We start from the raw sequence: 22164 nt of genomic DNA, 5'->3' as shown, positions 1-22164 counted from the left end.
GCTACTAAAGAGCACAAATGAAGTGTATCCTGACCCATTGAGATCCTACAGATCCTACATCCTGAAGACTCACATCAGCCCCAAGTTTGGGTGCTTTCTAGCATCACCAGCCAGAAACCTTGCAGGATCCTTGGTTACACCTTGGCACAGCTTCCACTGGGGAATAGCACATTTTACCTTGGAGAATAAATCATGGTGCCCCCAAATACTGCATTTTAGGATTTCTAGTCTGTAAGGAGAGTGAACCCTTAGCAGATAAAGTTGTCTCATTTGTGACAGATCATCTATTTCCTGGACATTTTAGATGATGAAATGCTTTAACTTTTTTTATGGTTTTTAAATTGCTGTGCTGGAAATGTCATCGAAAACAAGCTTGCACTTTTATCTTCTGCTAAACCCAAGAGAAATATCACTTCAGAGGAGTATATTACATTTCATTTGAATGCTGGGACAGCCACATCAGTAAGTAAACTAAAAACCATATGGATTGTCAGTGTTAATACTACCACCTGCCCATGTTTTCCCTTTCCAGCTCTGATCATCAATCATATTTCATTCTCTTCTTTTCCATGCCTTTCATTTCAAAAGTACCTAGCAGGTTGGGGATTTGGTTTGTGTTTTTTTTTTAATGCATCAATTTCAGTAAGGCTGCATTTTGTTTAAGGAAAAAAAAAATGCTTGATGTAATGCAAACATTTTTAAAGAAAAATAGAAAAAATTACACCTGGAAAGTTGTACTTGCATGTGCACACTGGCTGGCAACATGCACATGAAACAGAAATGAAATGAGAAACACTTTGTTGTTCCTTGACAGGTGCCCTGAGGATGGGTGACAGCTCAGGAGGAGAGATTTGAGCAAACAGGACTGTCCTTTCCCAGGTTTTACTTTTACTAATCATGCTATTGTTTGAGAGCAAGAAAACCCAATCCAGCTGAAGATTGGGGGTTGGACTAGATGATCTTTTAAAGGTCCCTTCCAACCCAAACCATTCTATGATTCTATGAAAGGATGCGAAAACAACATCACTGCCCATAGGTGAAGAAACTCCGCACAGGAGAACGAACAAAGGAGCCTTACATGTAAGGACTGGAGACAAAAAACTTGGGACCTGCAGAAATTTTAGTGGAAGTGATACACTACAGGCGACAAAACTATTTGTATCTTTGAAGCCTATGTCAGATAATAACAAAGCTTTAGAAAAACATACATGTTCTGAAATTTATGTAGACCACTGTCTCTGATCCACAAGTTTATTCTCAGTTTGCTGTGATGCCAAAACATATATTTCCTCTAATCAGTAATTCACAATGGGTGAGGCAACATCATCTGTGGCTTTTGCAGCTGCCTGGAACACATCAGACAATTGGCAACAGACTTATCTTAACAGCTCTTAAAGTACATATTTGTGAAACTGCACTTTTAATCCTATCAGTACCCACATGACGATGAAAAGCAGCAGTACATACTCTGTCGTCTTCCCACAACTCATTCTAACACGCCTTCCAATAAATTCAGTTCTAACAGTGCATTTAAGCCAAAAATACGTATTAGATACATCAAATTTGAATTACAACATAGACTTAATTTAACTATAAACCACATAATCCATTTCCTTAACATATGTCACCAATAGATAAAATTACTTCAACTTAAAATTTTTTTTTTCTGGAAAAATTTCTTCCATGCTAGTTTGAAAGAATATCTAAAACAGAAAGAAGTTGATAATACAAACTTAAATGGTATATACACCAAGAACTTAGCTTCACCTGCCTGACTGTTAAAATGGAATTTATATAGGTATCATTTGGTATCTTGCAAAGTAAGTGCATTTATATCCTTGTTCCCAAATGTGCCAATATCTGCACTAAGAGAACATTATATACAAGTAATCTTTCTTTATATTAACTTACCATAAATTCAGACATTAATATAGTTCAGTTCTACAAGAACGGCTAATCTTTGAAATCCTTTCCAGAAGGCAATAATTTTGCCTTTAATTATAAAAATTATTTTCACAGATAAGATTTCTTTTGTGACCAAGACAAGGATTACGATCTTTGTTAGATAAGCAGTAGAAGCATTAAATTTCCATTGTTTGTAATGTATTTATATTAGATAGAGTTAACATGCATGCATATTTTTCTCCAACAGAAGCTTTCAAAGGGTTCTCACTGAGATCTCGTTATCAATTAATATGTATAATATGACTGAAATAACCAGGGAGCTGCTAAAATCCTGTGTACAGCCCCATCAGTTAATATTTAAAATAGGGAAACAATAACTAGACATGATTTAGGCTCTAGGAACTAACTACTAGACAATGGGGTTTTACGTTTATGTCAGAAAAGGTAATAGATTGTGGTCTGGTAAATAAACCTTGAAGAACCACTTGGCACTGCCAAGATTAGGGAAGAAATAGGTAAAAGGTAATTCCTACAGGGGAGATCAGGACCACCAACTCATTGGCCACCTACTCAAATGATACCACCTACTCAAAAGAAGACAATGAAGGAAGAAGAGTCTGCACACTAATTTACCTGAAGAGGTGAAGAAGAAAGCACCAATCATTAAGAAAAGTAACAATGAATATGTATCAGTTAAGTGTATAAATGTGAGAATTTTTGACACAAGGGTGTGCTGTCTTGAGACAGGCACCCATTTCATGTGCATCAATGAAATTAGTTTGAAAATACCTTGACTCTGTATGCTGTTGGCTTGCACACCGGGTAAATGAACCCCACTTGTGGGACAACAATCTGAGCACGTAAGCAGTTGAAATGGTTTTGGTTTGGGTTTTTTTTCAAATGCCTTTAAAAGTAGTAACAAATTTTTTTAAGTGCGCAGATTTATTTTATCAAGCATTAGTAATGCTCCATTAGCTTAATTTGTGTTGACATACAAACAGAACCCAGGACTAGTCAGAAAAACGCAAGTTCACAGGTGACAGTCGAAGAAAAATATGGTATGTACATACCAAGAGCTCAAATGTTGTAAGAAATGACCAGTTGTATGTATACATCTGAAGCACCAGCTACAAAACAGGTTTGGATTTTCCCCCCCCACATTACACACAACTGCATAGACATCAAGGCTCTGGTTTGGTTTTGTCTGCAGTTATAGTGGTAGCTTTTAAAACCACAAATGACTGCCGGAGTAAATCAAACCTGGGGGAGTTCATATTACAGAACATTTAGAAATTGCTCCACAGTTAGTGCGGCTGCATCTCGGTCTCCAGTGCTGACTGTCAAGAACTAAATCACGGAAAGCTGTGAGCAAGCTCTGAAATGCTTTCCTGGAAGGGGCAGCTCCCAAGTAACAGCAGTTATAACTTCTGAACAGAGTCCGCACAAACAGCGCACACATCTGCACAAACCACAACACAACATCTGTGGGTCCCAGAGATTTCCTGCAAGGTTCACGACTGTTTTATATAAATATATGTGTGTGGGTATATAAATTGGGAATGAAAAATAAATACTTTGGAGACCCAAACAGTTATTGATGCAATTTTTGGGAAAAAATCAAATGCCACAAGTAAAATTAAAGTGGTATGTGCAGTAGTGGAGTTTTGTTTAAGAAATTGCTACCATGTACTTTCCAGATGGAAAGCAAGGGCAGAAAATAAACAAAGAAGAGCAGCACAAAAGCATGTGTACACCTCCAGGAGCGATTAAATACTTTATCAGGAACTCTGTCCTCATCCTGATTTTTTTATAGTTATGTAGCTCAGCACAAAGTGAGCACTAAAATCACCATGTGAAAATAACTGAATTTACTAAAGATACGTACTGGTGCTGGGCAAGAGAACCAGAGCTGAGGTACTTACTTTCAGGCGCTTACAATCTACATATACACTACGATATAATAAAATACACTGTATGTACTGGCAATTCTGCACTCAGCATCTTGCTCAACAGAATTTTCTCCTCTTCTCTTTGACTGTGTGGTAAGTATAAATAATAAGCACAGACTAACCACTGAGACTATATACAGGCAGTGTTCTGGAGGTCCGTGTGCTCATCCTGCTTGCGCTCCACGTACACACAGGCTCGCTCCCTCTGTGCTGTGCAGTGACCAAATACCAACCTAGTCTCCACTGGAAGAGACATTTCCAGCCACAAGGACAACGTGTCACCGCAGGAGAACTGCTTCTCACATCACTGCTCTCTTAGTCCGTGGCTTTTATGCACCACTCTGTAGTGATTTCCAGGCACCTGCTCTAACAACCCTGCTGTCCGAGGGCTGTAGCCTGCACGCTGCCTTGGAAGGGGAATCTGCAAAGTGCACTGTATCCCAAACACAGCGAGGCAGGGGAAGCATCACTTCCCAACTTCCAGTATGGCTTAAAAAAATATATATATTTGGAAAAAAAAATCGTTTTCATAGACTATTTTTTGCAGAAGTTGCTTCATTCTTCCAGTGACACCTAAGGGGAACGTGCCAGCACGGGGACCATCATAATTCCAGCTCCAGCAGCATGAGCTGAACATGGGAGAAGCATGGGACTGTCCCCAGCCATCGCCAGCAGTCAGCTCCCCAGACCAGGAGGAGCTCTGTGAAGCTTTGTCCGTATCCCAGCCACCTAGCTGGGTTACAGCTGCTTCACATTTGCAAGGATCACAGCACTATCCTAAGCTGATTCTCTATAAAGCTTCTACAAAACCATGCTGACTTCTAATAGCATTTAGAGCCTCTGTTTTAGATGAGATTTTTCTGGGAAATACAAGTTAATATAAGTTAACATAATACCTGGTTAAAAGAAGTTTACTTCCAGGTGAACATGAACGATGATGAAGGTTCAGCATAAAAAACAAAACAAAACAAAACAAAAAAAACACCACCAAAAAGCCAACTATGAAAGATAAACATATGGGGACATGCAGAGTTACAAAATGTTATGGTATAAATAATTTTTTCTATGTATTGCCTTGGCAGTAATTAGCATAAATAAATACATAAAAAGGTATATTTGATAAGTGGTAGCCCCACAGATACCTGGCATATGCAACAAAACAGGCCTTTTGCAATTATTAACCAGTCAAAATTTTATCTTAGGCAAAAGAATGCTTTGTGCCTGAACTGAATTTGAGAATGTATCATCTGCATGTTCCAGTATTTCAACGTATATCCCTCATTAAACCAAAACAGTACTAAACAGTTTCAGGGTGCCAATTTTACAGCAAGTAAAACACTGTCACTTTTCTGTAACACTGAAAGCGTACATCTAACACACTGTAAATTGAAAAACAAATCTGTTTACTCTCCTGGACTGAAACTGAATGTTTAATTCACTTTGTAGTAATTTTTTGCATCCAACAGCTGTCTTCCATTTAAACTGACATCAATCTGACTTGCCACAAGGTCACTGGAGTACTCTTCCAAAAGGTATTTTTAGGCCTTTGGCTTATACCAGAAAAGGGGGAGAATATTAAATTTACTTCAGTACTATTAGTCTTACATAAACTCTTATGTTGCCTAAAACAGTTTAGAGGGCACATGCAGATGTAACAGCCCCAGTTGCCTTACTATAAGATATTATCTGCAATTACTTTATTAAAAATTAAAATCTTTGCCTATGAAAAAGACCCTGCTCAACTATGCTGACAATGGAATACAATGATAAAAAAAGGGTAAAGGGTAACGCTTGCTTGGACACAGCCCTGCTTTGATTTCCGCAGAGCGATCCAAGCTATGCCGCCTTCAAACAGGACAGACCTCAGATTCAGACCTTTGTTGGCCTTATAAATCCAACAAGGAATCACTGTTATACAATACATATAAATCATGAATACAAAGTAGTTTTAAGTAAGTATACTAATTTATATAATGCTAAAATGTAGCTCAATAGCTCTCATCTGAGAGTCTAGATTTATCTTTGCGAAAATCCTTCTGGAGGAAAAAAAAAACAAAACCAAGCAACACACAAGTGCAGGAGTTTCCTCACCCTTTCAATCTTTTGTGAAGCATCAGGTTTACAGATGACTTGACTGTGCCCCATCTGACAGACAGATTTACAAGGTTAGCACTGAACCTAATCAGAAACAATCAGAAAACTCTTTCCCTCTGGTGTCATTTTCTGCTTGGATGGCTCTGCTATGCTATTATAAATAGGAAAAGCTTGCAGCACAAGCAGGGCGGAAGACTTCAGGGAGATTTTAGTAATCACCTTCCATTCAAATCACACCTACTCTTTAATCACGATTGGATCCTTTTCCATTTTATAGCCCCAGGAGTAAACCGAGGAGCTCATAATCAACACAGATAGGGAGTGAAATTTTAGTCCCACTGAAGCTATTGTAAAGTGTTATTAATTCATGGGGCCGAGATTTCAATAATGGTCCTTCCCTCTGGATTCTCTGTTCTAATTTAAGGTGTTTTTCTCCACCCTCTTCTTATTTCTCATAATATAGAGTAAATGCTCCAGTGAAGTTAAAGTTTGTTTTAATCATAGGTGCTTCAAGAACAACAACAACAACAAAAAAGATCCCAAATTCAACAGGATTCTCAGCTGAGTCTCTGAGATGCTGGGAATAGTTCCAGGTTTAACAACCCCCATCACATATCTATTGCACTTTTCCTCAATACCACAACCACAACAACCTTTCCACAGAGCTGAAAAAAAACAGTTAGGAATTTTATTTAGTTTCACAAATTGCACATCTTGCACTGTCAGAAAGATACAGCTTTGAGCTTAGGCTAAAAACTGCAACAAAGCAACCTAGAAAACCATCAAATGTATTTCTTGGTTTAAGTACAAAGTCCTTTATCTCTATTGCAAAGAGAGACAGAGAAAGTTTACCTTTAAGAAGGCACTCTTTTGCATCAGAATAGAGCACTGCTAACTTCTTGCTTGGGCATATTCAGGGCCAAAAGCACAGCTCACTGCTCGCTGCAAGAGCCATGAGCAGCCTCACGGAGGCCAGGACGCTCTGCTGCACTATCAGACGGGAGCCTCGTCCCACCGGACAGCCTAGGAAGGGACTGGTTAAACCGTGGGGAAGCTTGGGAGAAGAGGGAGCATTGTCATCCACACCTCTCTGGTTCTGAACAAGCTCTTGTTTGCTGACCATTTTATACTTGGTTCTTTAATTTAGCATTTTGTTCTTTCTTGGTCAATAATAGAATACTAGCGTAACGCAGGGCATTAGCAAAAGATACTCATTTGCCAGAACAGAACCACCAAACTTTCAGCAACCTTAGTAATACAAATACTAACAGGTTAAGGTTAACGTAATAATGGCATACTTGGGTCCCTCTACCTTCTTTGATGTATTGGAAAGAATAGTAACTGTTAGAGACGTAAGGAGCTTTCCTGGTAACAGTCTTCAAAAACTTTCCTTACCCTTTACATTAAGAAAAAGCACAGGTACAGGTTCTAACATCAAAGTACATCAGCCTCAGCAGGGTTTTTTTGCCCCCCCCCTTTTTTTTTCCCAGAATGCTTCATAAAACCAATTCTAAGCTTTCAAAAACAGAGATGCAGGCAGAAACGTAAGCCTCTCCCTTAAAGAGGCTTTCCAGTTTAGCACTCTATCCAACACAGTCCATCTCCCAGAACACAGAATTTTCGCTACTGGGAAATATATAATCTTTTTCCCTGTTTATGTGGTTTTATATGACATGAGTCGCACAGAGTCCACCTCCTCAAAACCAATAAGACACACTCTGGTAGTTCTGGTTCATTATTTATAATTGCCTGTTGATGACAGCCACACACACTACCTTTATGTGAAGGGACAGCTGTGTTAGCAAAATAACCTTAAATTCCTTTACATGTTGAGATGTCACACCTCAATTGTCCTCAAAGGAAACAAAGTAGATCTATAGGGTCTACAGATGCAGAGTAAACATGACAAAACTAGAAAAGCCTTTTGCTCAAAGTAAATCTAAAGAAACCCAGCACTCCTATGCATAAGCAGCATCTTTCCTTAATGAATCTGAATTATTACATGGATGAAAAAGAACCAAATAACCATTTAGTTTCTTTCCAGAATAAATGAACAAATAAATAAATACATGTTCCATAGTTGAAAGGTAGCTGTTTTTCATTAATTCTTAAAATTTTTACTTATGGGTAAAAAATAAAAAAGGAGAGGCATGTATTTTCCATCTAATCCAATTCTATTTCTCATAGCTTTTCCTTTGCATAAATGCATCCACTTGCGTAAGTGATTTTCTACACCCTACTGAGACAATAAACAAGCACAGCCTTTCAAATTCATATTTGAAAATTAGATGGCAAAATATTCATGTCCTGAGAAGGACAAGATTGCCTCCCTATTGGCTTATGCAGTGAAAATTAAATATTTCTCCTTCTTACCATACACTCTTCCAAGTCCCTGTAATCACTCATTGATCCACCATTGCCCATATTCTGAATATTATTAGAAGCAGACAACTTTGCAACTAGAGTTTGGTTCAATCTCAGACTACAGTGACTATGCAAGCAGTTTGACGAGCATCAGTCTAACAATCATAAAGCAGCTATAAAAACACATTTTTATGTGCACTGTAATGTTACTCTTAGTCATCGAGGGAAAATGAATAACTAAAATGTCAAATGCTCAACTAATATGGCTGGGTATTCCATCATTTGGACCATTATGTAATAAAACACAAGTAAAGCAGACTTTGTTGGGTTTTTTGTGGTTTGAGTAAATCCAGCTGCTCCATCAGCTCATTAGCAGAGCACATGCACAGGGAACTCAAAGATGTAGGCTTGTGCTGCTTTCCCAACTTCTCATTTTAAAGTAATTAGCATTCTTAGTGCATGCACATGCATGAGTAAATTGCAAGAGGGTGGAAAGGCTGCCCACTTGATGCAGGGGAAAAACCCACAGCAATTGACTGAATAAAATTATATCATGATTGATCCAGAGGAAAGAAAATACCAACTGCTATTTTTTATCAACAAGGTCTCATTTTTTTTTTCTACTTTGAAAAAGCACTGGGGGGGGGGGGCATCCTCTGCTCCCTGCTAAATAGAAATCAGCATTTTCCATGCACTCAATTAGCAGTGTTTTAGGTCTGTGTCAGATTCATCATCAGAGCTAATTGATTTCAGGCACAGGCCAATCTCACCATCCAACATCATTATGCAGAGGTAGGTGGTGAAAAGGAAAACAAATCTCTGATTAAGAAAAGCATGAGGGGGAGGCACACCATTTACAAGCTGCACACAGCATTCCCTCGCAGAGAAATAATCGTGTTTAAAAACATTCTGAAGGGATGCCCCACAATCAAATTTTATAGGACTGCTCTGGAAGCCCCCAAATTGCAGATTTTAAATTAGACCAAGCTGGCTGAAAAGGCACACATTCATATTTATCTCAGGAGAGAATGTGGGGGAGAGAAAATTCAATGATGTTTCCTGGCTTATTTCCCTGCTCCCCCTTCCACCTCCACACACAAGGCAGAATTGTGCTCTAGGGCAGGGAGGTCTATAGAGGAAATTCTGGTAGCACATATGATAATATTTCTAGAAAGCAAAAATATTTATCACAACTAGCTAGCTGCATTGCAGTTTGAATGCAACTCTCTCTATGTGTCAGTGGGAATATCCGAGGTCAGCGCTTGTCAGAGGAAGGAGACACGCACTCCTGTTCTCTTGGCATGCAAAGCGTATGTTGCCAGAGTGGGAGGCAGCTTTCCCGACCTGAAGCCCACGCTGGAGCCCCAGGAGATAAAAGGCTAGAAATGTCCCTCCTCTCCCACTCCTTTACACATGCACAAACCAGTTATTCTCCAGACCTGGTTTTGTGCTGAGCTAAATTCTATGTTTATATTCAGCCTTTTTAACACTTTGAAAATAATAAATACAGAACCGTGTTTCACCGACTGACTTCCATCTCAGTCCACAGCACAGAGCTACTTTCGGCACGCTAAAGAGGAGCACACTGGCAGGGCTGGCTCCACGGACATTGACATTCATCAGCCCACAGAGCCTGCAAGTGCCCAGCTGCAAGCACTGGCATATAATCATCACTACAGATGATTGTATTTTTAGAACCATCTAATTCAGTCCTATTTTCCTGGCCTCAGAGACAGCTATATGGTAGCTCACCAGTTCCAGCTTCACCTTGTTAATTAGAGACCTCTTCCTTCAAACGCAGCCAGGTGCTCCAGCCAGCAACAGGCCCAGGGTATTGTCCAGCAACACCTTTCTAACAGCAGCACCACAACTGCTTTGGGACAAGTCATGTCATACGCGAGAACTGTACCCATTGTTAAGTAATATTAGTTGTTCGGCTTAAATAAGTGAATCGCTTAGACCTGTAATGTTGTGTGATTTAGTATGCTGTTGACTGACTTAGCATGAGTAGCTAGATTTGCTGACGCCTTAGGCTGCAAGCTGTAAACTTTCCCCTAGACTTGCTGAACTTGTACTGAACTTGTACCTTATTCAAGCAAGACAAGGCCTTCAGAGCCAGCACAAACCAGAAGATAAGGAAGGTCAACAGCAGCTGCAACTAGTCAAGATAACAGCTTGTCTGGAGACAGTGAAGGAATCCAATAAGGAGACAGAAGGTGCCAGAAGATCTCAGACCAGAATCGCTATTGGACCAAAGGGTGCTTGAAAGACGTGTGGAGATCGCATGAAGGGCAGATGTATAGTCTGTAAGGGTATAGCTGCCCAGGGATTTCCTTGTTTGGGGTCCTGCCCTGGAGGCACCCAGCTCGAGCAAATCCTGCCGCTGTACCACTCTATTAAATTATTTATTTTTATGAGACTCGATGCCTGAGACTCTGCTTCAGGAAACCTAGGGCTTGAACTGTGGTGTGACTAACACCACACGCCCAGATCGAACCCCACTTCTTTAATACCCATCTCCCAAATGCTTTTCATGTAAACACAAATAAATGAATATTTGCTGGTTTTCTCTTTTCCCTTGTTATTCAACAGAGGATGTGAATATAGTATTCAGGAAGCAAATGCCTATTACATTTGGTGGCTATTTCTACTCTATCATCACTTGCACACTGCTTTCTACTGCAACCTACTGTATATTTTTACCTCTTTTTCACCCGTATATAGCTGTGACAATAAACTACTTATGAACTTCATTTTAACAGACACTAAAGCTGCAACTACCTTTTCTTTCAGGTCATTGCCCTTCTGAACTAATTTTGCTCACATTGTATTTATTCACAATACCTTAACAGCAGCAAAAAAAATTTAAAAAAGCAGCACCAACACAGCTGCGATAACATTGCTGTATGAATTTGCTGTCTCACTGAACCATGGAAGCTCTATGAAGCATTGGCATGTTTCTGCATCAGACTGTAAGTGAGCAACAACTGTTACAGCTTTATCTTGGTACAATACTGCAGACTGCTTCAATTAAAGCATTACGTTCTTCCTTATTTAGGTACCTCCTGCAGCCCCAACCAGTACAGCAGATGAGTGCTTTTGACAGTTGCTACTCATACCCCGACACCTTTTCCCCAGCCTTCAGGGAGGCGTACAGCGAGTGGAACACAATTTTCATCCAACTATGTATTCCCACTTCTTTTATAGATCTGCGAAAACAACAAGCTTTCCCGAACGTTCATTTCTTCGCCTGGAAAAGAAAGCTAACCAGCTAACTACTTTGCAGGTGGATTAGTCAATACTGGTGCAACATTTTGAGAAGCATACATAATGTATGCAACAAAAATAATCTTACAGCAATGCTCTGAACTTAACTCCTTCAGGTCCTGCTCAAGTAGCCATCACATTGTTGCAGGTTGTCAACTGTTTCACTGGTAGACGCACGCTTAAGGTACCTTTTCATTTACTCTTACTCCAACACAAAGGTTGCCAAGGAATAATTAGCCGCCAAATGGCAACCCGCTCCCCAGATCAGACGCGATGCAGTGCCTTCTGTTCTCGCCCAGCACAGCCAAGCCAGAGGCTCCCCGGCCTCGCCGCGCTGCTGCTGGTGGCTGCCACAAGTCCCCTGCCCGGCTCCTCGCCGGCCAGCCCCAGGGAGCCCGCAGCAAAGCACGCGCAAGCTGGCCAAGACAAAGCATTAACCAAAGTCAGGCAAGAGATAAACAGCCCATTATAGGGCACTGAGGTAAGATACCCTCGACGTGGAAGAGATACAGAGCACATTATCAATAATACCACACCCGCGCCTGCAAAGACACCCCGAAGCTAAGGAAAGACACGCCACTTCTGTCACCGAGGAAAGGCACACTTACCATTTTTGTTCGCTGCCTTCAGCTGGCTGCAGGCCGTGCCCGGCCCCACCGCAGCACAGCGCCCTTTCACCACACGGTGCAGCCCCCAGCCCCCAGCCCCTCACCCACTGCAAAACCCTCCCCCCGAGGGCTGGGGCTCCCCGCACTGAGGGACCCGAGGGCACCCATGGCCCGAGGAGGGACGGAACTGCCCCAACCAGCCTCAGCTGTGGCCACCAGCCCCGCAGCTGGGCTGGGGGCAGCAGGTGTCCGCCCTGGCCCTGCCCTGGGCCTCTCTCGCCCTCTTCCCCACACAAAGCACTATCCCACAGGCACACAGGTCCTGCCCTGAACAACCGAATGACTTCCTGAAGTACAAACACCTCAGGAGTCTTAAAAATGGCTTTTGCAAAGAACTGGATAGCAAGCAAGTCAAGAGCAGCCCTCTGCCATGAGCAAGCAAGCACTGTTTTCTCCCCTCCTCCTCCCCCAGGTGCTGCTCGTAAACTAAATAAGGGTAGCAGACATTTATAACATCACCCTGCCCCACAGCCATCAAAATGCACACAGAGCACGGAAATTCAAAATACAAGTATGTCTGTGCAATACACTTTTATTTTCATTTTATTTTTTTAACCTTTGCAGTCATCTTGGAGTAATCATCATGTAAACAGTAGGATGGGATGGGATTACATTGAGTCATATGCAAATGGCTCTAAGAACACCTCAACGATTATGACAAGGCATTATAAATAACTTCTCTTAATAATATATATTTGCCATTTTCAGTACATTAAAGAGCTGCCGCTTATCTAGGATTAGCTAGGAAGTAGTTTAAATTGCAACCTCTGAGAAACACGTCTCCAAATTTGAAAGTCTGTCTAAGGTTCACTAGCTCCATAACATCTATGTCACAGGTTAAGCATAAGACTACTTAGGTCAGAAGTGTTTTCTTTGTAACAGAGTTTTACTTGATCATTGCACAAAGCCCTATTATTTTCACTCCACCTTGGTATTTTGCAGAACATCAAGTAAAGCTTCAGTTCCATTCTTCAAGTTTTTATCACATGTATGAAACCGGTTTCTATCATTAAGGATAAGTTGGATCAGAGATGGAGACAGTAAGCAGTCTACCTTAATGACAACAGTTCAAAGTAGTTCTAGCTCATAGACCCCCCGATAAAGCATAGTCAAAATACTCTAACACCTTTACTACCATATATCCCCTCCTTGTTCAGATAACTATATATATTTTTTATATATTGTACCATATGTATGGTACTTCTAGAAAATGGAGATTATTTATTTAAGCAGCCTCAGGCACAGTCTTAAAACAATGTCTGCAAGGCACCTCCTACTCCCTTAACAATCAGTTTGTGGACTCATTTTCAGACACACAACCAACAAAAGCTTGCTAATGCCTAATTAATTAATTTCAAAAACCCCCTAGAAGTTACCAAATACTTCAAAGATATACCTGAAACTTTTTTAAATAATGGGAGATTAACTGCAAATAGCACATGATCAAGTCAAATCATTTTCTTATTACTAGGATGTGTAATGCATAAATATATGAAAAATAAAATTCACAGTCAAGTTTTAAAACCAGAATTCAAGTTTGGCTAATAATTCTTAACTTTTATATTTATGTTAATTTCTAAATGTAACAGAACAGAGGCAGTATTATCAACCACAAGTACAGGTAAAATAGTATCACTCAAAGTTTATGAAAGAAGTAAGCTTGATAGAAAATTCCTTTTGTAACCAATAAATACAGCCACCTGAGTGCATTTCCACAGGCTTTTTTAGGGGGAATCCAAATCAACTGCTAAGAGACATTTAGTAGCATTTTGAATGTTAGCAGCAGCGGTGTAGCTGTGGGCTTTGCTTGTTCTGAATTTGTGAATTGCTAGAGAATGAAGCAGAACTCAGTGTATGGTGCATTAATTTTCCTTTGCATCTAAGCTGGCCTCTTCGCAATCTCACAATTCGGCTTGGGGTCAAGCGACAGACATCAGCTGACACTTAACTGAGCAAACCCAATCAGTTTCACTTCATCAGGAATCTCAGTGCCATCACAGCCAGAGGCCTGCAAGTACAAACAGAAAAGTTTAGTAATCACGCTACAAAGGAGGATTTGACAGCCAGGCTATAAATTCTCCCCATATTACCTAGTCAGCAAACAGCTTACTTGAAGGAAAGCTTTCAGACTGCTTGGTGTATCCTCTGTTGGTGTTAGCCAACTGCATCCTTAATTTTAGCAAACTTTTAATCAATATTAAAAATTGTGAAAAAAAAAACTGGGAAATGAACACTTAAAGACCCAAATTCTTTAACCCAACCTTTCCACATTGGAGCCAAATTTGCTTTTTCATATAAGCACACGGTTCTCACTCATGAAGAACAAATAACCTACATGTATAGAATATACTTTTACCGTTGTGCTGTAGACACCAAATGTCTCATGAGTCCAGTTATCCAGTCTGTTTGGAATATCAATCTACTGAATTTTTAAACAAAAGATTGAAGCAGTCTATGAAGAGTAAATACTAATATTTGCAAAAGGACAGCTCCTTTCTGACAGTACAATCTAGTACTTAAAATTGTGTAGTTGAGTTTCTTCAGTAAAGTCTGGCATGGTACAAACTGGCACAAGTAATCAGTTCATTTTTCACAAATAACAGTAAGAATATAAACCCACCCTGCTCAGGGACTGAACTGTTACTCTAGGTCTGCTTTTAAAAAATTACACACGCTCTAGGCAAAACATTTTTATATTTTGATTTTTAAAGACAAAATTTGCTTCTGTAGGACAGAAGTGACTACATTTTAAATAAAGTTTTTTACGCATTCTTCACCTATGTCATAGATAAATCAAATAGTAATACAATTGGATGAATAGTATGTAATGGTACATTATTTATGACAGATGCCTTCAGACCCTTTGGCATATCCCCCAAAAAAACATCAGAACAATGGGTTCACCCTAAAAAATGCTCTTGATCCTTTTATGCATTAGTAGCAGTTGAATCCTTTAGTAGAACTGGTTTGTGTATATGCAATGTAAGGAAAAGAGCTCTCAGGCTTCGAGTGCACTGACTGACATTATCCATTGAGCTTTCATGACCAAAAATAAACTCACTCAGTACTTGTGGAAGCATTACGTCAGGCTACTCCTTCAAATTTACTTTGATCAGACAGAAAGCAGTTCTCTCTTCAGAGAGTATTTCACAGGTCTTATTCCACTGAAGCTGCAAGTTAAAGGTCTGAGATCATCACCATCAGTTACTATTAAGATATCTCAATGTTTTTTGGATTAGGAATTTACTAAATAAATAGAGTTTGAATTTTGCACTTAAAGTACCATGATAAAAAGAGCTAATACTATTAACATTATTCTACACTCTAGCTAGCTATCAATCTCCTCAAAGCTATGCTAAGTAACATATCTAGATGCATATAGATTTTTAAATGCCTTCCTTCTCAATAAATATTGTCTAATATCTAATGTACCTGGAACCTATTAGCTTATATTTTGTGCTTAGCATAAGTACAACTACTATACTCAAATTGCAACATACAAGAAAAGCTCTTAGTATTTGCAATTCACTGTTCAGTGACTGAATGCATTCTTTCATTAATGTTTTTTTCCTCCCTTTTTCATATGAAAAAAACTTACATAAAATGCAAATTATGCTGCGCAATAATTTTGTGTTTCCTTGAGTGTTGCCAAGATTACTTGTGTATTAAAGCAGCCTGCTTCCCAAAGTGTGGACAGCTGGATAACTGCAGAGAAGTCATCATTTTGTGTTAGCCAAGTCAGCTAAGGGAGGTTTAATACTCTATATGTTCTGTAGAATGACATCATTATAAGATCAAAGATGCATTGTTAAAAAAATATGCAAGAGGGAGATCCAACCTGTACTGGCTTTGTGTGGCAAGGTTTTGGTAGCGGGGGGGTTTACAGGGGTGGCTTCTGTAAGAAGCTGCTGGAAGCTTCCCGTGTTCGAGAGAGCCCATACCAGCCGGCTCTAAGACGGACCCACCGCTGGCCAAGGCTGAGCCCATCAGCGATAGTGGTAATGCCTCTGTGATAACATTTTCAAGAAGGAAAAGAAGTTGGGATAGACAAAAACAGCTGCCGGAGAGAGGAGTGAGAACATGTAAGAGAAACAACCCTGCGGACCCCAAGGTCAGTGAAGAAGGAGGGGGAGGAGATTCCCCGGCAGCCCGTGGGGAAGACCCTGGTGAGGCAGGCTGTCCTCCTGCAGCCCATGGAGGTCCGCGGTGGAGCAGATCTCCACCTGCAGCCTGGGGAGGACCCCACGCCGGAGCAGGTGAGTTTCCGAAGGAGGCTGTGACCCCATGGGAAGCCCGTGCTGGAGCAGGCTCCTGGCAGGACCTGTGGATCTGTGGAGAGAGGAGCCCACGGAGCAGGTTTTCTGGCAGGACTTGTGACCCCGTGGGGGACCCACGCTGGAGCAGTTGCTCCTGAAGGACTGCAGCCTGTGGAAGGGACCCACGCTGGAGCAGGTCATGAAGAACTGCAGCCCATGGGAAGGACCCACATTGGAGAAGTTTGTGGAGGACTGTCTCCCATGGGAGGGACCCCACGCTGGAGCAGGGCAAGAGTGTGATGAGTCCTCCCCCTGAGGAGGATGAAGCGGCAGAAAATAAAATGTGATGAACTGACCGTAAACACCACTCCCCGTCCCCCTGTGCCGCTGTGGGGGCTTGGTAGAGAATCTGGGAGTGAAGTTGTGCCTGGGAAGAAGAGAGGGGTGGAGGGAAGGTGTTCTGAGATTTGGGTTTATTTCTCATTACCCTACTCTGGTTGATTTGTAATAAATTGAGTTAATTTTCCCCAATTTGAGTCTGTTTTGCCCATGACGGTAATTGGTGAGTGATCTCTCCTGTCCTTATCTCGACCCACAAGCTCTTTGTTATATTTTCTCTCCCCTGTCCAGCTGAGGAGGGGGAGTGATAGAACGGCTTTGGTGGGCACCTGGCGTTCAGCCAGGGTTAATCCACCACACAACCTTAAAGACAGATTCATCCAGGCAGCTCACTTTAATAACTTTCTTTACCATTTTGGCAATAATTAAAGACAAAAACGGTTAAGACACAAGTTCTTCTTTTTTCCCCAGAGATGAAAATGCTTGCTGTTTGAATAGAAATATTATATACCAGCAAAATACCAGCAAAAGCAATCTGCAAGCAGTGAGATACTAACCAGATTCCTCACCCACAAATAGTAGTAACTAATCCTAGACTAAAGAGCACATTTCAATTGATTTCTCTGAATGGATATTGGATTAACTACATTTAGACTTTGAATCCCCATGAAATATTTAGCAACAAAGTATGTTTTAATCAAGTTGCATACAAGTGCTCTCAAATTCAGTGAGACCTTGCTAAGAAGTAACAAAGATGCAGTAGGGCATACAAACAAATGACAGAGTTATCGTAGGCAACGATTCATTTAGCAACTCCGCTACACAATATAGAAACAGGCAGGAACGGAACATATATTAAATTAATTCAAGGGTAAGAATAAGTTAGGATACTTCTTGTGGTTATGTTCTTTACCTGGGAAGTAGGAAACTAATGCAGGAAACCTAGGTTAAAGATTAACCTCAGGAATTGTTACCTAGCCAATGGAACTTACCTTGAAAAGGGACAAAGACCTTGATTTTGGATTGTCTATTAATTCTCATTATGGTAAGGAGTAGTATTATAGAAGCATTCACTCACCAGAATCTGAAATACCACGTGACATTGACTGCACCTCAGCAATAAATCCAGCTGAATCACAGAAATACCCAAACCTAAATTTTCAAGTGGATTTGTTTTCAACATATATAAACATTAACTGGATACTATGGGATATTACATTTTGGAATCTCAAGCCTCTATTTTAAGTGTGTGACCTAGAAATTCAGATTTCTATAGACCCTCTGGAGTATCTATGTATCTAAATGCTCATGGTGAGATGCCATTGACTACACAATAAAGCTAAGTCAGATGTTTAGACAGCGAGAACACAGATCAGCTGCAAAAAGAGAAGCATCAGCCTTTAAGCTATATTTAGATAGTAAGGGCCACAGAAACAAAACAATTTGAGTCACATGTCCTTATTCCCCCACTCCAACCCTTTCTCAAAACAAATGTGTAGAGTTCTGGAGATTTTACTGGACTGTAGAAAAAAAATAAGTCCAAATGATTTGGTCAGTTAAAACTACTCAAATCTGTATTTAAAAAATGACAAGGGAAGAACAATCCTGAACTAATACATTATCATCAACTAGGTCACTCTCTAAAAATGGCACTCTACAGCCCATCTGAAGCAGCTGCCTTTATAAACAAAGCTCCGATTCTGGAGACCTGCTTATCTAACAGACATTCAATCTAGTCTTTCATAGGCGGCTGAGTCACTCTCAGCAAGGGGTGCTGAAAGCTGATTGGTAAGAGTTTGGTATTTACGTAGCTAATCATTCAATAGCTTTAGGTATGTAAATTTTTCAACTTAATTTTAGCAAGAAGTAAAAACACAGCACATCAATTATTAATTGAGTTTTTGCAATGTAAATTTATTAATATTAAATTAGATCTATCATGATAGCATCAAAATCAACCAAAATTAGGACCCATGGTCCAGGACACAAAATGCAGCACAGAAAACAGTCCCAGGCCAAAAACCAGGGTCTAATGTTGTATATAGACTAGACAGAAAGAGGTGGGAAGGGAGAAATAGTAATGAAATACAGTAGGAGCAAGATCAACTTGCAAGTGTGGATGGTCAATTGGAAGAAGGTTGAAGGGAAGAACTAAAGAGAAGCAAGCAGTGGAGAGAGAGACCTGCATGCAAGAAAAAGGGGGGCAGATGTTGGAAAAATGGGATTGGAACAAATTGTCCATTACCAGAGCCAGGTCAGAGCTGAGAGAGTGGGAGTGGAGAGGACTTAACCTAACAACTACCGTTTTCTCTGCTTTACTTGTTTCTGCAATTCTTTCCAGGGGTTTTCTCCCTGCAGTTTCTCACCTAAACCTCAGACTTCCTCAGAACTCATGTGAATAAACCTCCTTCCCCCTGAACAGTTATGGAGCTGTATGACTGTACATATCCCTAATGTCCTGTCAAAATAGGGTTTAGGTTTTTTCTCTCACACATGGCAATTTCAATCATCTTACCTGTCAACACATTTATTCAGCAAAATAGCTGTAAAAAAGGTAAAATCCAGACTCTGTATGAATACTGTGATAATTAGTTTGTTTCTTCCCTATATGCTTTTACTTACCAACTTAAAAGTCAATGTTTTCAAGGCCTTTGGATCATCTACTATCTTCTGTAAGTTAGCAGCAACTGTAAAATAAAGTATTAAAAAAAATATGATTTACAGAAAATTGCATGCAACACGACATCAAGCCTCATATTGAATCTTCTACTTAATTCTACACACATACATATCTGTAAATTACCACTTGAATCATTTAATCACACTCTAGCTGTCATTTGAAAGTCAGAGGGCAGTTAGGCTGCCATAAAACCTGCCTCTTTTCTTTTGCAGTCACTGATACTTTGTGACTGTGAACTGATTCAGGGGAAAAAATCTGCCTGAAAACAAAATGACAGGAAAAAAAACCTACTAATTTTCATCTTAGTCTATTCCAAAAACAATTAACAATCACACAAATGCAAGTGCAAGGAAAATGGGAGAATCACGCAGCCAAGGCTAAGCTGATGGCTGTCATGATTTACATCATGTTTCTACTATAGCCAGGGCCACCATCAGCACAAGTTTCTAGGAGAAGGCTGAGCTCACTGTCCCCTCTAACTTCCATTTCTCCTGGCTTGATGTGTGTGCTTCTGTCCCTTCTTTGAGCTGGCATTAGTACCCACACAGACTCTTGGTGATCTGTTACAGCTCAGTACCAAAAGAAAAATGAATAAAAATAAGAGAGTGGTACAAACGGAGCTGATCTTCAAACTACTCTCTCAGCAAGCATGACCAAGACTTGTGATTTAACAGCAATAAACAGTTTAACTACATCTACAGAGCCCGAGTGTCCAGAGAAGATGTTACATGCTGTAACAGAAGTAGCAGGAAGGGAATAATTGAAAACAGAGGAGGAGGCAGGAAGATAAAAACCCTTTTTGTATCAAAACACCTAAGTCACACTTTTTATTTTTTTACAATATTGCCACCATTAATCTTGACCAAAAAATTGGCTGCTTTCAGCTTTGTACATTTACTAAACTTGCTCCGCAGCTTTGCACAGTCATAGATCCTGAGCTAACTCAAGACCAAACCATTGAGAGCCTTTGTTCAAGACTGACTTATGAGCACAAGGTGTCATCAACAGGACATCAGCATGAGATAAAGAATCCACACTTGGCAGAGCTGATTAGACAAGATTTTGAAAAGGAAATAAATGGTAGTAGACATTTCTTAGTACACTGAGTAGGTAAGTACCATAAAGCAGAGAAGCAAGAAACCAGATGTTCTCCATAAATAATACTTTCCACAGACTTCATAACATGGAAGACATACAGCAAACATTTGCATGTTGAATGTCCTACTGCTACAAACTCAGGTTCCTACTTCCTCCATTTTCTAACATCACAAAGATAAAATTTTCACTCCTACTGTGCCTGATCATATATGATTCACTGTGTAGTAGCAGAAATTGGCCTCAGTGGGAAGTATAGTAATTGGCAAGGGAATTTAGAGAAGTAAACAATTAGGCCAATCTACCACTGTTAAATGCAAATTAAATTTTGGGGGGTCTTATTTTCTTTATACCACTGAAATGGCACCAAGGATTGTTTATACACCTGTAACAAGTTTGACCAGGGATGAAAGGGTGTCTGAAACTAAAAACAAGCCTTAAAAGCAAGAATAAGGTACATTTTGTAGAGAACAGTTTTTGGAAAGAAAAAACCTAATCTTCACAGTTAAATGAACTCAACTACAGGCACTACAACAGAAAGTCTTTCCATTTTTAAAGCATCATTATTCATAATATTCTTTATTCTAGTCATTACAAACAATTTTTATTTTAATCACACAATTCACTTCCACAATCAATAAGTCAATTTTATTGCAAGACCTCCTACCTGATAAAATACACGCAAATACAGATAATGCATTTCATTACAATTAATACTTAGAACCTCATACATAGGCAAAAAGGAGCGTTCAGCCTCACAGCTCCTGAAGCCAGGGTAGAATAGCTTCAATTTTTTATGTCTTAAAAAATCTATAAAATAGGATCATGCACTCAAGAGCAGCTCTGGCTTATCCAAATTGCCATAAAACATGTCTTAAAAAAAAAATTAAAAAGAAAGAACAAATTCTCCAGCTAGTGTTAGCTGGCTTCACTGAAATGGAGACACAGTGCTACAAAACCAGATAGGAGTTGGGTCCTAAATCCAAAGATTCTTAACTTCAGCTATTATAAAATGTTACAAAAATATGAGCTTCAAATGCACGCTCATCTTCAGGAGGGGTGGCCTTTCATTTAATGTTGAGTAGACAACTAAGGCAAGTCAGCATGCTGCTTGGCTATTTCGCCTGAATGCAAAAATTTCCAGCTGCCCTTAGGCAAACTTAGTGGCAAAGTTATTATTACTGGACTTGCAAACAGCAGCTCATTATCAGCAAGTGTTTTAATGAACTACCATAAAAGAAAGGAGTGATATTTTAGGTGGATATCATTCTTCAAGAAAACTGCTTTTCAAAGAACAGTCCTCATTAAAATGCTACAGGGACACAGTTTTATTTGTTCACTTGTCTTTACTTTTAATATGAACACAAGCCAAAAACTTTTACATATAAAATGCTAGAGAAACATCTGAAGCAAGCATATGAAATACGCTTTATTTTTGCCTCTCTGATGGGCCTTAACTAGAATGGGACATGTTTAATCAAACACAAAATTAGGAGGATTTAAGGGAGTAATGCCAGATGTTTTCAGGCTACTCTTGAAAATGAGAA

The 22164-nt window shown here is 39.9% G+C and overlaps 1 protein-coding gene across 1 annotated transcript in view; it reads right to left on the bottom strand.

The window, feature by feature from the left end:
* Nucleotides 1-12767: 12767 nt before the first annotated feature.
* Nucleotides 12768-22164, bottom strand: part of STK39 (serine/threonine kinase 39) — a 109044-nt gene continuing 99647 nt past the window's right edge. Inside the window, exons 16-17 of the mRNA XM_075028530.1 lie at nucleotides 19465-19529; nucleotides 12768-14255 (exon numbers count right to left, since the gene is read on the bottom strand). Coding sequence (XP_074884631.1) covers nucleotides 14181-14255; nucleotides 19465-19529 — 140 coding nt within the window. The 3' untranslated portion in view covers nucleotides 12768-14180. The remainder of the gene's footprint in view (nucleotides 14256-19464; nucleotides 19530-22164) is intronic.

The sequence above is a fragment of the Buteo buteo genome, chromosome 5, assembly GCF_964188355.1.
Source record: "Buteo buteo chromosome 5, bButBut1.hap1.1, whole genome shotgun sequence".
In the NCBI taxonomy this organism is placed as follows: Eukaryota; Metazoa; Chordata; class Aves; order Accipitriformes; family Accipitridae; genus Buteo; species Buteo buteo.
This window is presented reverse-complemented; position numbering and strand designations above follow the sequence as displayed.